This window comes from Penicillium citrinum (assembly GCF_028827155.1).
Source record: "Penicillium citrinum strain IBT 23319 chromosome Unknown utg000003l:1.0-4596430.0:1.0-4598250.0, whole genome shotgun sequence".
NCBI classification, from domain to species: domain Eukaryota; kingdom Fungi; phylum Ascomycota; class Eurotiomycetes; order Eurotiales; family Aspergillaceae; genus Penicillium; species Penicillium citrinum.
Genome location: NW_026622688.1, coordinates 3,019,591 through 3,034,601, shown reverse-complemented (window position 1 = coordinate 3,034,601; position 15,011 = coordinate 3,019,591). Strand labels below are relative to the sequence as shown.

Below are 15,011 nucleotides of genomic sequence, written 5' to 3'. Positions count from 1 at the left end.
TGAATCATGAAAATACTCACAGGCCCCTCGTATTCCTCAGCCACCCACTTTTCTAAGCATCAACCATGCGATATGTAACTAGGGTATTGGTTGTATACTTGCCCTGTAGCCAATCACACGCCCGTTGATGTTGCTGATTCCGCCCTTCTCCCCGCAATGCAACCTGCTCTCTCCACCGCCAACCACATTGCCCGGCAATCTCGCTCAGATATTTAAAAATCCCATTGGAATTCCTTGAAAAGGGATTGATACCCAGGTAACAAAAAACCTTGGATTAGAACACTGGATTAGAGAAACCTTTGAAGGAGACTCAGCACTAGAGATATCAACATTCTCACATAACACCGACCAATATCCTCAAGAGCTTTCCCTTGGATAACCGACTGCATATCTTGCTGATATAGCATTATGAAAGAACCTCAACTGGCACCTCCAGGTGCCTTAAGCCCAGCAAAAGGTGGAAGCTCCAAACGACCAACTCACTTCCTTGTCATTGGTGCTGGGTCTCGAGGAAATGCATATGCCCGCGCCGTAACCACTGCAACGCCAGGCACAATCCATGCTGTCGCCGAACCACACCCTTTCAAGCGGCGCGAATTTGGAAGAAACTTCATTTGGGGAGACCGAGGCATCTCCACGGAAGGACAAGAATTTACAGATTGGCGTGAATGGTTTAAATGGGAAATTTCTCGACGCGAGCAGGGCCTCAAAGACACCAGGAATGACAATGATAATGACAGTGGCAATGGCGTTATAACGGCTGAGTCGACGAATACTCCTGTCGGCGTGGATGGAGTCTTCATCTGCACATTAGATGAAACGCACGTTGAAATCATTCGAACCCTTGCACCTCTCCAATTGCATATACTCTGCGAGAAACCTCTGGCCCTTTCATTACAGGATTGTCTCACAATCTATCGAACTCTCCAACCACCAGACAGCGAGACAAAACAACCTCGGCCTCCCTCAACAATCTTCTCCATCGGCCATGTATTGAGGTATAGTCCTCATAATACTCGTTTGCGTAAACTCCTACTGGAAGATCGAGTGATCGGCGACATTGTCTCACTTGAGCATTGTGAACCGGTAGGATGGTGGCATTTCTCACACAGTTATGTTCGCGGTAACTGGCGGCGTGCCACTGCTCTAGGCGATGGCTCTTTACTTACAAAGTCCTGCCACGATATCGACTTTATTTTGTGGCTTCTTTGTTCGCCGCCCTCGCTTGAAACGGCACATGCCATGGGCTACGAGCCGCATTTTCCACGCTCCATCTCATCATCAGGCTCGCTAACGCAGTTTCGAGGAGCTCGCAAACCTGTCGCAGCCAAGGATGCTACGAATTGCGTTTCTTGTCCCGCTGAGCGAGATTGTAAATATAGCGCTATACGCATATACAATGATCGTCATCTAGCCAAGGGCCATAGAAGCTGGCCGGTTGATATTGTTAGCCCCGACATTGAAGATGTGTATAAGGAGCAAGGTCTCAAGGCTGCAGAGTCTCATCTTCTTTCACGATTAGAAGAGAACTATGATGTCGCTACTGACGCAGACTCAAAGATAGCTGCACGTCCTTGGTATGGACGGTGTGTTTACGAGGCAGACAACAATGTCTGCGATGACCAAGTCGTTACACTTGCTTGGGACGATGAAGAAAAGGCACCAGGACGCCTTTCAAAGACAGCGACTTTCCATATGATTGCCCCAACGGAAAAGCAGTGTGAGCGCCGCGGACGCGTCTATGGAACGACCGGCGAGATTGAATATGATAGCAATAATATCTCTATTTATGATTTTGCTAGTGAGAAGACTTCGACGATTAATGTTCCCAAATCGCCACCGGATCAAAAGGAATCGCACGGTGGTGGAGACTATGGGCTTGCAAGACAATTCGTCAATGCTGTTGAGGCAGTTGTGAATGATGGAATGGATATTGAAACAGCCCAAGCTCGATTCGTTGGCTGTACGCTGGAAGAAGCTGTTATTAGTCACGCTGTTGTTTTCGCTGCCGAGGAGGCGAGAAGAGATGAAGTTGTTGTAAAGTGGAAAGATTGGTGGAGAACAAAGTTGGCAGCATCGGTTACTTGTTGAGTAGCATAAAGGACTTTTTGTTTCTGATGGAGGATGAGTAACGTGATGAATTGATGATTTCTATATCTACAAGGATCGCAGATACTGATTGACTACACTTGAATACTGGAATACGGGAAGGTAAAATTGCCATAATGTGCTAGAAATGAACATCATATTACTAGAATGGGATATCCCTCATATTTAATACTTGGCTTTCGTTTTCGTCCGTCGTATCTTCTCGTTAAGAGGAGTTTCGTGATGCCCATCCAGCGGGTTAACACGGAAGATTTGAGGAATGCGAGGATTTAGGTCTTAACATCAGGCTCCTCACGGCCAACATACTCCTTGAACTTGAGCAGGTTGAGGGCCAAAGATACATTGTCCTTCAGATATTCCTGGGCGCTCAGGCCGAACTTAGAGCTATCGCTCTCGTAGCGCTCAACATATAGACGGATGGTAGCACCACTGCTGCCAGTGCCGGATAGACGAACAACAATACGGCTGCCGTCATCGAACTTGGCGAACAGACCCTGGTTCTTAGAAACACTACCGTCAAGGTCAGTGTAGGAGAAGTTGCCGGCGTCAACGACCTTGCGATCAGCAATGGTGGAGCCAATGAAAGAGTTGCTGGCAACGAGCTCAGCCAGAGTACCAACGACCTTGTTAGCACCTTCGCTGTCGACATTCTCGTAGTCGTAGCGGGTGAAGAAGGTACGGCCGTAGGTCTTCCAGAAATCATTCTGGATAGAGGCAATGCTGGGGGTCTCATTGGGAGTCTGCTTGGCGACACCGGCAATGACGTTCAACCAGGCGACGATGGCCCAGACACCATCCTTCTCACGGATGTGGTTGCTACCGGTACCGAAGCTCTCCTCACCGCAAATGGAGATCTTCTTGTTGTCGAACAAGTTGCAGAAGAACTTCCAGCCGGTAGGCACCTCGTAGCTCTGCAGGCCTTGGGCCGCAGCAACGCGGTCGACAGCACCGGATGTGGGCATGGAACGAGCCAGACCATAGACACCCTGCTTCTGGAACCAGGGAATGAGCTTAGCGTGGTGGGCAATAATGGCCAAGCTATCACCAGGGGACACGAAGGTGTTGGCACCGTAAATCATGTTTCGATCACCATCGCCATCGCTGGCAGCACCGAAGTGCACGCCGTTCTTGTTAACGGCCTCGACGAGCTCGTGGGCATACACAAGGTTGGGATCGGGATGACCACCGCCAAAGTCCGGCTTGGGCTCGCAGTTCATGGTGCTGTTGGCGGGCAATCCAAGCTCCTTGACGAAAATGTCGGTACCGTAAGGGCCAGTGACACCGTGCATACCATCGAAAAGCACCTTGAAGTCTTTGTGGGTGCTGAGGAACTCCTTGATCAGATCAAAGTCAAAGATCTCCTTCATCATGGTCACATAGTCTGCGGTGGAGTGGACAACCTCGACCTCGAGGGAGCCGTAGGTCTTGGTGCCAATGGTCGAGGTGTCAACATCGCCAACATCGACATAGTTGTAGGAAGTCAGGGACTTGGAGGTCTCGTAGATTTTGTTGGTAACAGTCTCAGGGGCGGGGGCACCGTTGGCCAAATTGTACTTGATACCGAAGTCGTTATCAGGACCTAGAAACCCGCCGTGTTAAAAATAGAATGAACCAACGGAGCTTGTCTCAGACATTGAAAATTTTACCTACCTCCAGGGTTATGACTGGCAGTCAACAGGATACCACCAGTTGCCTTTCGCACGCGGATCAAGTTGCTAGCCGCAGGAGTACTCAGAATACCGTTCTGGCCTACCAGGAGCTTCTTGACACCATAGGCGGCGCTAATCTGGGCAATCTTGGAGATAACCTCGGGGTTGTAAAAGCGACCATCACCACCAATGACCAGGAAAGAGTCCTTCACACCCTCAGGGATTGACAGAAGGATACTGGTAATAAAGGACTCGGAGTAATGGGGTTGCTGGAAGACCTTGACTTTCTTGCGGAGACCAGAACTGAAGGTGGGATGTTTATCAGCGGGGTTCACAGGGTAAACAATTGTACAGGTAAACACTTACGTGCCCGGCTTCTGGTCGGTGAAAGGCTGAATGGAGACTGTCTGAACCGACATGATTAAGTTTTGAAGAGGGAAGGGAGAAAGGAGGAGTTGAAGGGAAGAAGAGGAAGAAAAGAAGAAGAAGAAGAAGAAAGACAGGAGGACATTTGGAAGTTCACCGACGAGTTGGGAGGGGCCCGTCATGTGTTGATCATCTCCCCCCACCTATTTTTTTTTGGTATTTTAATTGAGATTTAATTAATTATTTACCAGCAATTATTATAAGAATGCTGTGTAAATTACATGTGGAGCTGCATTAAGCTATAACATATTTGTCAATCCAGATTATAATGCAATTGTAACATTTCCCTGGAAGTATTTATTCTTGATTTCATTTTCTCGTTCTGCGGGCGGGACACCACTCCAGCTTCACTTTCAACGCGTGGGGGGAAAGAGTGGTACTGTATTGAAGACATTCCATTCCAACCATGTTCGTTTGTGAATATGCATGCAATATTGGGGGTAAATTATTGACACCACACTTTTTTCTCATTTCTTTTGAAAGAGGTTTTCCTGGTAAAACCTCATCTCGGCAATACTTTCAAGAATATCATCCCGGGCTAAGTGTACTTCACGCTTAGGAGGGACTTGTCTCAGTAGTTCCTCGCTGGCCCAACGACGAGCAGCTTCCTTGATGGTACTCACGTCGAGAATTCGATAGTGCAAATGTTCCATGATCTTCGCATAGGGTTCTCGAACAAGAAAGGCTTTGTCGGCATGGACGCTGTTGCCCGCAAGCAACCCAGTCCGTGGCAAAGGGACATAGCGCTGAATGTAGGCCAGCAATGAGTCGGCGGCGGCGTTGGCGCTTGTCGTTGATGCACGCACAGCAGCAGTGAGGCCCGTGCGGCCGTGGACGTCGATGCACCAAGGCGACATTGTATCCAGGGTGGAGTCAGGATGGTGCACGACGACCTCAAAGCCATTTGGCTCTAGTAGCTGCAGCTGGGCATCTGTAATGAAGCAGCAAATTTGCAAAATCTGATCATTGTCTGCGTCTAGACCGGTCATCTGGAAAGGGTTTCATCGTGGTGAGCTTTCGTGAGAACGTGTTGCTAGTGCTTTAGCTCAAGCTCGAAAATGAAGCTTACCTCACAATCGATCCAGACTAAAGGATCAGAGGAAGGAGAAATTGGCATGGTCAATGATTGAAAGTATTCAAATTTGCGAGACACTTGGTATGATTATTCGCAGGCAAGAGATCCAATCACGAGTGATAATCTCAAGATTGGTGGACTTCGAGTTGGGGTGGCCAGGTGGAATTGGGCAGAATAGACGGTGGAGAAGAAGAATGCAGCCGCCCCCAAGGCACTTCAACCCGAATCACCAAATGCCATAGATAATATCGATGTGATACTACTAGCATACCCGGGTACACTGCTAATCAAACAGAATGCTCAGATATACTACGTAGTGATATACTAGTGCATCGCAACATTTTCGATTTACATTTTTCATTCATCTAGTTTCCGCATGCTATATTGACTAATATAGTCTCTACTGGTATGCCTTATGAACAGGCCATTCCCAAGTGGCATAGCCAATGTATTTCCTATGTGGGATGCTTTCGATAGCGTTGATCATGGACATAACGGCGTCAAGGTAGTAAACCAAAGAAAACAAAAATGGGTGGCAAAGATGCAGATCCAAGACATCCTAGCAAGATGGTATCAGATCACTCGTATCGTGTTTCATCCGAAGAAAAAAAAACAACAACATACGGATGAGTGTCTATCAAAAGAAATTTGCCACCAGACATGAGCCAAAATGAAAGCTATATCGCATTCTGGATCTCGTTTATAGCTCTTCGTCTTCATCATTCACCGGATTAGGTGCACTGGAGGATAGTGAGTCTCCAAATGAGCCGGAGTTGGCAGTACTTGTGTCGTTGTCAGTGCCGGATCCAAGAACTTCATTAATTCGTCCAGATGATTCGGCAATTCGACGTCGGAGAGCGTTTTCATCGGCAGTCGAGACACTAGCTCGTTGCTTTTTCAAGGGACTACCAACAAAGCCTTCGGGGCCGTTGATGGCAGGAACTGGCTGCTCAGGGGCCGCAGAGCTTGCATTTGCTTTTGGAGGGGTGGTCGATCGCTCAGTAGCGGGTGGTGTCGTCCCAGAGGTTGGGGTGCCGGTTGATTCAGCGCCGCTTTCACCTAAGGGATCCGCTGAATGCTGACGTTTGAGCTTTTCCAGATGTTAGAATTTGGAGACTGATAGCAGTTTGAGACGCTGGAAGTTTACGTACGCGAATCTTACGGACACCCTCCTCCAGTTCACCTTGGCGCTTTATATCGTCAGGGGAGAGGAATCGGTCATCGTCTTTGCCCTCTTCATCGTCGGCCTTGTTTAGGATGGGATTATCGTTGTTTTCGTCGTCATCACTGTCCATATCATCGTAGTTCTTCTTGCCTTTTCGCCCAGAGTCCTGGTCTCGGAAGTTCAAGAAGCCAACGGTCCCTCCGGGTTTCAGGGATCCGAGATTAGACAGGTCCGCTTGAAGGGATTTCCGCTTCGCAGCGGGAGTCTCTTGAGCTTTTTGATCCTTCCAGATACCCATCTTTTGCAATTGCCCTAGGTGCAAATGTTAGTTTTGACCACCGCGGACACTGGATGAAAAGAGACACTCACGTTCGCCTCGATACATGAAAGTAAAAATTGCATATGGCTTGTCGGTAGGGTCGATCCCTGTGACAGTCTGTGTACTGATAGTCTTCGGGTCTAGGGACTTGGGCTTGGCAAAGCTTGTAGTATGATCTACATCTGCGTCTCCTCCCCCATTACCACCTTGTTCGCCTTCATCATCGTCATGCGCATCGAATTGCGGGGAATATTCTCCCCTCTTGATCTCTCCAGAGGCCAAAACTCGGAAAAGCGCCACTTTAATTTGACCGGCAGTTTCAGGAATAGGGTCGTCATCGTCCGAATCCGAAGATAGGTCATCGTCTGAGACATTTTCTAGCGGATCTTTTTCGTCATTTCCATAACGCATTATGTTTTTGGGCTTGGAGCTGTTTGCCTCCATGTCCATCGCATTGCTTTCGGCCTGGCGTTTCGCTCTGCGTTTTTCCATCTTCTGTCGCCGCCGTTCAATTTTGGCTGCTGCATCTTTACCCTCCAGGTCCAAGCCGTTCAACCAGCGTTCGAGACCAACTTCGCGGAAAAGAAACTCGCGCTCGGCAATACCGCCATCGTCAGAATTGACCCAGCGTGAATTTACCCATGTTTCTTCTCCTCTCCGCAATAGCGTGGCGACCTCCTCCTTCTGTCTACCATCGAAATATATGTAAGCGGCCACGGTTTCGTTTGGTGAATTCGTCAATGCCTGATAAGGTGCGACTGCTCCAGAGTACTGGCCACGCTCACTAGTCTGGCTCGGGAGTCCTCCGACAACCTTTGGTTTCGGCGAGGGGCATTCGGACGTAGGTTTCGGAGTAGAGTAAGGGACATCTTGTCCGGGGTTGAGAAGAGTGATGGAGATGGCGAAGGTCGATTGTTCCGGCTTGCCTTTCGAGGAGTCAGGAACTTTGGGTGGGGGTACGGGAATAAAACAAGCTATCCGGGAGGCGCGCGACTGCCGCTGAATCGAGTACTCTGAGATCGGGCCATCCGGGGTATGGATGCTCACAGCAAGGCCTTTGAAGCAGGGCATGACGACACTTCAGAAGCAAGTTCAGGTGCTGTTTGCTGTGAGATGGAACGAAGGGGTGAATACAGCGGGACTTTGGGATCGATGCCCCACGCTCGCGGGTGATTGATTGCTTTGGGTGAAGAACGACTAGGAGGGCGGACTTGAACGAGGAGCAGCGTGTAGTCCTTCACTTTTTTTTTCACAAGAATTCAGAGTTAGCTATAGCGCGAGAAGCGGTCAAGATAGTCCGATTTAGCCTGGAAGCAGCCAGCAGCCAACTGGGTCTGGACCCCACCGCTGCTGGTATAGCGGAGGCTGGTGTCGACCGAAATTTTGTGTGTGCGTGTGGGGGGGCAGGATGGCTAGGTAGCGGGGCAAACAAACAATCACGTCGAGCAAAATCTCAGATTTGTTCCAACATCAGCATTCACAGTGCCTGGTAGACCAGCGCATCCATGAAGAAGAGAAGCAGGTTGCGCTTGGGTAGAGAGAGAGGGGCGGAGTGGATCAAAACACGAGAAGAACTCCAAACCCCACGTGATACACCTTATGTATACTTGAGCGTGACCTGTTGAGCCCTATGACTTTCATTCAACTGATCTCAAGCAGATGAATTCTTGCATCTGATGACCGTGTATACTCCTTCGGGGTTGATCAAGTAACACCCCTGAAAGTCTAGCTATTGACCTCACTTCATCATCCCCCACTATACCCACATCAGCTGACCTTCCCGACCATGGATCAGCTGCGATCCCCCGGGGTTCGGCCTGGACGCTGGAATGGTCAAAATATTCGATTGCTACAGATTTCAATTGTGAATTCCAGGAACACGATCTCTTGTGGTGTGAGAATTATAATAGTACGAATGCTGAGAGGTTTTTTGACAGCCGTGAAACAAACAAACAACAAAAAAAAACCTAAGAAATAAATGTATCATCTAGTTATGATGTCGCATCTCATAACATACTCGTCTAGGCCTTGGGTACAATATCATGACCTCCAATCCCCGCCATTGCTTTATCGTCCATTGCGGCCTGGCCCAATTTGTAAAGAGGCTCTAGCTCGACATCCATACGGAAGACATAGCGTTTGAACCAATATGGTAAAGCTTTGCATACCTGGTATTTCATATGAACCCGAGTGGGAACAGCAAAAATATAGTCCAGCTCTTCAAGAGTTCGTTGCTTAGTTTCCGGGACGAAGAGGAAGATCATAATCAATGCAGTAACGTTCAAACCACTAAACATCTTGGTCAGCGAGTTGTAAAGTTTCATACTCCAAAGTACCGCACGTACGCATAAAATCCGAAGGCCCCAGTTGGTGTCATAGCCCATAGCATACGTGGAAAGGTAATAGATAGGACTGCAGCCCACCCTAGGCATGTAGCAACAGCCCAAGACATCCCAACTTCTATTATCAAGTTAACAAGAGCTATCTATATGGAACGGGAATCAACATACCACGGTGAGACAGAGGGAAGACCTCTGCAGAGTACGTGAAAGGCACAGGACCCTCGCCTGGTGAATAGAACGCAGCAAATAAGAATATGAAAAGAGCAATGGTACCCAGATGAGCACCCCCGTTGCCTGGTACATAAAAGCAGAACCCAGCAGCAAGTAAGGTCCAGGCCATTTGCGGAAAAGTGAATAGAAGAAGGGCACGGCGTCCATAGGTGTCAATCGTCCAAATTGCTGGGAAGGCAAAAAGGAAATTGACCAAGCCGAAGCCCCAGGAGGCAAAAAGTGCCTGTGTATCATCGGCACCAGCGCTCTGACAGATATTAGTATTTCGTTACCCTTTTTTCGACGTTTTTGTATTGATAAGTCTTTTGTACATACACTGAAAACAGTTGAGCTATAAAACGCGATTATGTTGACTGATCTAGGTCAGCATCCATTATAAATTTCAACGTCCGTCGGTAAATGGAGCTTAACTTACTGCCGCACATTTGCTGCGCAATCATCACCGTAAATGATGCCAAAGTAGCCCTGCGAACCCGAGGAATAGTAAAAAGCTCAATGAAACGAGTAACGTAGTTACTTTGACCAATAATACTCTGCTCAATTTGGATCTGTGCATGAATGTAGTAAAGGTCACGAGCAGCTTGCAAAGGTGTATTGCGAAGTCGACAGAGAGAATTATAAGCCTTGGCCATTTCACCCCTTCGTATATACCAGCGAGGAGATTCAGGACAGAAATACACTCCAAGGGCAAGTGGTACAGCAGGGATAAATGCCGATCCGAGTTGTAATCGCCAAGATAGCGCACCTGTGTCTTTCACTGCGAGATTCGCGCTGAATCCGAGGAAAATACCGAATGCCGTCCAGAGCTGCCAGCACATAACCAATCCACCACGGATTACAGCAGGTGTATTTTCGGCACAGAAGATAGGGATGGTCGATGCCTTAAGTCCCATGCCAATACCTAGAAGTAAACGAGTGATGAAAAGTTGAGGCCAGTTTTGAGTGAAAGCAGAGCCGATGGGAGTCAATACGCAAAAGATGGCGGAAATGAAGATTGTGCCTCGTCGTCCAAGAATACGATTGCAAGGATCAGATAGCCAGCAGCCTAGACAGGCACTCGCGATATATGGAGCAGCATTGACGATACCAACTAGCCACTGATTTCGTACACTTCCATCCTCGGGTATACCAAAAGCGTCAGGGAAAGAGAGATTGGCGCCATTGGATCCGGTCTGGTCCCAGCCTCTGTTATTTATTAGTATGTAGTCGTATTGGTCTTGAGCAGCAAGTAACATACTGAACAGCAGCGCCAATTGAGCATAGAATAATGGTAAAGTAGAGAGCTTTCGGTTGGCGCCATTTGTGGAGTACCTCATCGCGCAATGCAGTCGCTTCCGACTCCGTGATGTCTGGAATTGATTCAAATCCTTCTGGGTCACGCGCAACCAAAGCACCTTTTTTGAGCTCAGGCAGAATATCGGTGACCTGGTATTGGTTGGCGAATTCTTCGACATCACGAAGTACCTGCGTTTGACTCAGATCGGCAAGAGGGTTTTTGATCCTGGTTTTCGATTAGATACTCTACCAGATTGGCAGTGTATGGCACGGAGAAACTCTGAGTACTTACTTGGCTGAAACATTGCTTTGCAAGTTCACCTGCTCCACATGTTGACCTTTCTCTTCGTAAATATGATCATCACTAGACCTGCGTGGGATTAGCGATGCTTGGAGGCTACAATTGTATAGTAAGATCTATCATACCGATCTGAGGAGTCAACTTGTGCTACCGTATCCTTAGCCATGGTATAAGGCCGGCGATTGAGAGAAGTAGAGTTATGGGGCTGATGGTAGGGAGGGATTTGAGCAAAGGATAAAAGATAGTCTTATCAATCAATCCCAATAGCTCAATTTGCCAAGGAAAAGGAAGATAATGTATAGCACATAACCAAATAGGTCGAAAACCTACTGGGGTATCAGCCGGCTTTTATGCTTTTCCTCCATTGCACGCAGACAAGGAAGTCTTTTCGGGACCAGTCCATTTGGCAAGAGCAGCATGAGCCCATTGGGTGTCATGCAAGAGACGTCGATATCCACAGCTAAGTCTAGATGAACCGTGTTCACACACGGACTAGCACGACTAGACTAGATCAGATCGCTTTCCTGAAGCGGCGTGCTCTTCTGGGGTTTGAAGCGTGGGGTCAACTTCCCCATGGGGGGGATTTAGCCCAGATGAGACAAAGGGTTGCAATTGCGGGGCTCTCACTGTCTTGCTTGAATTACTGGAGATGCTGAGCTCGCCAACACACTGCGTGTCCTGTTAATATATCTGATCTATCTTTGAATGCCCCTGGTATGAGGTGTTCCTGCATAGAGAACAGCTTCTAGCGAGAGATTATATGAGAATCTATCTCCACAGCTAAGATATGGCACCTTAGAAGAAGCCTTTTTCCAAAGTAAGTCCCTGGAGGACCGGGACCTTAGCTTCCCCTACCGGGGTGGGGTCTCCGGGCGAAGCAGCGTAAATCGGGGGAGACGCATGATCCGTCCATTCGTCTTGATTGTTTAAATCCGAATGAACTCCACTCTCACCGGTGTATACTATATCGCGTGGTGCTCTTCCCCAGACCGATGCCCATGTGGCTCCCGTTTGCGGAAGGTCGTAGCTGAACGTCCTCTTTCGCCGGACTGGGAGTGATGACTTGGATATCAACATCATTCAACTCGAGAAAATGCCAATATACCTGGCCAGAATGAAATAAAGAAGCATGGCTGACGCCACACATGTTGCCTCCGGCGATGACACGCCGGTCCTTAGTGTCATATCGATCACGGCCTAGGACAAAATTTGCGGTGATTGGCTGACCTAAGGGTCCAAGGCACTATCTCAAGAGAAGGAATTGGTAAATTGCTAACCTTCTATCCGGAGGATGTCCATTAACTACGCCGAATCAGGCTTAACGTAGCCAAGGCTTTTGCCGGGCGAAGGCTTGAATACGCGGCAGGCCGGCGCTAGACGTAGCGGCGATCGGCCGGTCAGTGCTGGCTAGGGAGATTTCAACCCCGCATCAAGAGATTCGCAATCCAGTGTGGTATGTGAGCATCATCTACTGCTCCATTTCGGATATCATAGATAGAGTAGCATGATCCGATTTCACACTGTGCATCGGATGGCAATTGTAGTGAGTGGAGAGTGGGGGAAATCCTGGGGGAGTGGAGTTGTTCGGGCCTGACTTGCTGCAACGAATAAGTATTTTTTTAAGCTATTCGTTGGTGTTGGTTTTGCCCGACACTAAAAGACTTGGCCTCTTAGGCCCGCCTTTTCATAAATTTTATTTTCATTTTCAGGCTTTTTTTTTTCTCCATTAAAGCCTCGGGTTCAGCTTACCCTAATTTGCCGTATCCGACGTGAACGGCAGGGCAAGTTGGAGCGACAGCGACATGTCACCCGAGCCGAGTCTACCACTCACCAAAGCCGTTTCGGCTTTCTAATATCCAGCGCCAACTGATACGGTGAAATTGTGTAGTCAAGGGTATATGCAAGGAAGGGGATCGAACGTAAATGGGATTTACTCGGATACTTGTAATATTCCGCTAGTGTTTACATAAGTATCTGGCATCGTGTATCTGATCTGGTGTCTACAAGATGAGACAAAATCTTTTCAAGTGATCCATTATGATTTTTATTATCCATAACTAGAATTACGTATATCACCCATTCCTAATGATTGATAATACGTATCAATCTCACACAGTATATTTTAGAAGAGATTCTGCGTAGAAAGACAAGCCATGGAGTAAAATCGTTCTTGCGAACAAGTATCGCTCACATGCAAAGTCAATCAGATGGGTTCTAATTCTGAAAAAATGTTTTTAATAGGATGATACTAGGTTCAAGTAAATTATTCTATTTGATTTCGTATGGCAAATGGGTGGTCTGTTTTAATCCACAGCAGACGCCAATCTTAACCTAAGATATCTCCAAACGGTCGGAATGTTTTGGTTTCTCATCTAAAGACACGCTTTATTACATTTCCTCTTCCATTCGCTTCTGACAATCAAATACTTATTTCAATACTTAGTGTCAATTTATAATTTACAATTCACATCTCTCTCCGAACACCGAAATCCGAATCGATAATCATTCGACCTTCTTTCATGACATCATTTGTCATCGCAACGGAATGAGCTGACAAATGAAGTCATTTCCGACCCGAGGACGCGAGGCTGTTAAACCCCGGAAGCCAGTCGCGAGGGTATAAATCTCACGGGCTATCCTACATTGGGCCCAGTCATGTATTCCCGTGCATTAAATCCAAGCTCATTCAAAGCTGCCTCAAGACTTGCGCGTTTCTCCTCTACAATCGCACCATACTCCACCATGTCTTCCAACATCACTCTTTACTCCTGGCCCACGCCAAACGGCGTTAAAGCCTCCATCACTTTAGAGGAGCTTGGGCTATCATATAAGACTGTCCCAATTGATATTAGCACTAACATTCAAAAGGAAGAGTATGATATAGAGATATCCAGAGCACCTCGTTTGACGCTGACCCTGATATCCAAACAGATGGTTCTTGAAGATCAACCCCAATGGCCGCATCCCCGCGATCCAAGATGGATCTCAGCGTGTGTTTGAAAGTGGATCCATCATGCTTTATCTGGCCGACAAATATGACACCGACCGGAAGATCAGTTATGCTCCCGGCTCACCTGAATATATCGAGCAAGTATCTTGGCTGATGTTCCAAATGGGTGGCATTGGACCAATGCAGGGTATGAATATGCAAAAGTTAAGCCCAACTTAAATGAATCCAATGGCTAAATACTTCAACAGGTCAGGCAAACCACTTCCGCCTGTTCGCTGGCGTTCGATCAGACTATGGTATCAAACGGTACATCGATGAGACAAAGCGTCTCTATGAGGTACTTGAGTCTCGTCTTAAAGAAAGCCCTTACCTGGCCGGTGACAAGTATACTATTGCTGATATCGCCAACTACTCATGGGTCCGTGCTGGGCCCGGACTCTTGGAAATTGATTTGTCCGAATTTCCAAACTTGAAGAAGTGGACCGATGAGATTAGCAAACGTGCAGCTGTCACGAAAGGCTTGGATGTGCCCTCCACTGGCAAGACTGAGGAAGAGCGAAATGCTTTCTTCGAGTCTGCTCGGGCTAGAATTGATGGCATGACCAATTCTGACAAGCACTAGAACACTTTCAATGCGAAATTTTTCCATGTAATGTATCATTGTGCATCTTGACTAGTCCATTGTTAATTAAGAAATATTCGTTTAACAAAGTAAAGAATTGTCTAATTGTTCACCCCTTGGGCTCTTTGTTGAAAATCCCATTCTCAGCGATACTACTTGTAAAGTCTATGGATGAATAGGCGGTAAAAAATGATACTCTTTAAATATTCTAGAGGGTCATTGATTGTTGAAGATAGAACAAAGAAACCATATTATCCACGATTCTATATCACACTACACGGACGATCATTTCTCATTGTTTATCAGGACCTGAAGATAAACTACAGCTAACTAATCTGAATCACAGAATTACCTTCCAAATGTGCACCTACAGGTTTGTTTCCTATACAGGCCCACATAGTTGTGGGCACGAGCTACTCGTGGATTCTACGCAGTGCAAGAAAGCAAAAGCCCACGGGGAAAAGTCTTGGTGTGAAACTCCCAGAAAGAAAGGTGTTGTTCCACGCATACGTTCCTTGGATGATCTCGTTCAAATAATTCGACCGGG

General features: G+C 47.4%; 6 protein-coding genes across 6 annotated transcripts; 2 read left to right on the top strand and 4 right to left on the bottom strand.

The window, feature by feature from the left end:
- Positions 1–408: 408 nt before the first annotated feature.
- On the top strand, positions 409–2,091 carry N7469_004355 (Gfo/Idh/MocA family protein; the record flags this gene model as incomplete). The annotated part of the gene is made up of 1 exon (XM_056643275.1): positions 409–2,091. The coding sequence occupies one exon, from the start codon at positions 409–411 to the stop codon at positions 2,089–2,091; it is 1,683 nt and encodes a 560-aa protein (XP_056502687.1).
- Positions 2,092–2,378: 287 nt separating this feature from the next.
- Positions 2,379–4,177, bottom strand: pgmA (phosphoglucomutase PGM2; the record flags this gene model as incomplete). The annotated part of the gene is made up of 3 exons (XM_056643274.1): positions 2,379–3,688; positions 3,760–4,061; positions 4,125–4,177. 3 exons carry the CDS (start codon positions 4,175–4,177, stop codon positions 2,379–2,381), a joined length of 1,665 nt encoding a protein of 554 aa, XP_056502686.1.
- Positions 4,178–4,651: 474 nt separating this feature from the next.
- N7469_004353 (oligoribonuclease) lies at positions 4,652–5,301 on the bottom strand (the record flags this gene model as incomplete). Its single annotated transcript, XM_056643273.1, has 2 exons — positions 4,652–5,173; positions 5,254–5,301. 2 exons carry the CDS (start codon positions 5,299–5,301, stop codon positions 4,652–4,654), a joined length of 570 nt encoding a protein of 189 aa, XP_056502685.1.
- A 658-nt stretch (positions 5,302–5,959) lies between these two features.
- N7469_004352 (uncharacterized protein) lies at positions 5,960–7,814 on the bottom strand (the record flags this gene model as incomplete). Its single annotated transcript, XM_056643272.1, has 3 exons — positions 5,960–6,349; positions 6,411–6,736; positions 6,794–7,814. 3 exons carry the CDS (start codon positions 7,812–7,814, stop codon positions 5,960–5,962), a joined length of 1,737 nt encoding a protein of 578 aa, XP_056502684.1.
- Positions 7,815–8,764: 950 nt separating this feature from the next.
- N7469_004351 (sugar porter family MFS transporter) lies at positions 8,765–11,058 on the bottom strand (the record flags this gene model as incomplete). Its single annotated transcript, XM_056643271.1, has 8 exons — positions 8,765–9,032; positions 9,089–9,203; positions 9,254–9,563; positions 9,632–9,669; positions 9,732–10,501; positions 10,554–10,817; positions 10,884–10,961; positions 11,018–11,058. 8 exons carry the CDS (start codon positions 11,056–11,058, stop codon positions 8,765–8,767), a joined length of 1,884 nt encoding a protein of 627 aa, XP_056502683.1.
- A 2,576-nt stretch (positions 11,059–13,634) lies between these two features.
- On the top strand, positions 13,635–14,464 carry N7469_004350 (glutathione S-transferase family protein; the record flags this gene model as incomplete). The annotated part of the gene is made up of 3 exons (XM_056643270.1): positions 13,635–13,765; positions 13,824–14,029; positions 14,091–14,464. 3 exons carry the CDS (start codon positions 13,635–13,637, stop codon positions 14,462–14,464), a joined length of 711 nt encoding a protein of 236 aa, XP_056502682.1.
- Between the last annotated feature and the right edge of the window lie 547 nt (positions 14,465–15,011).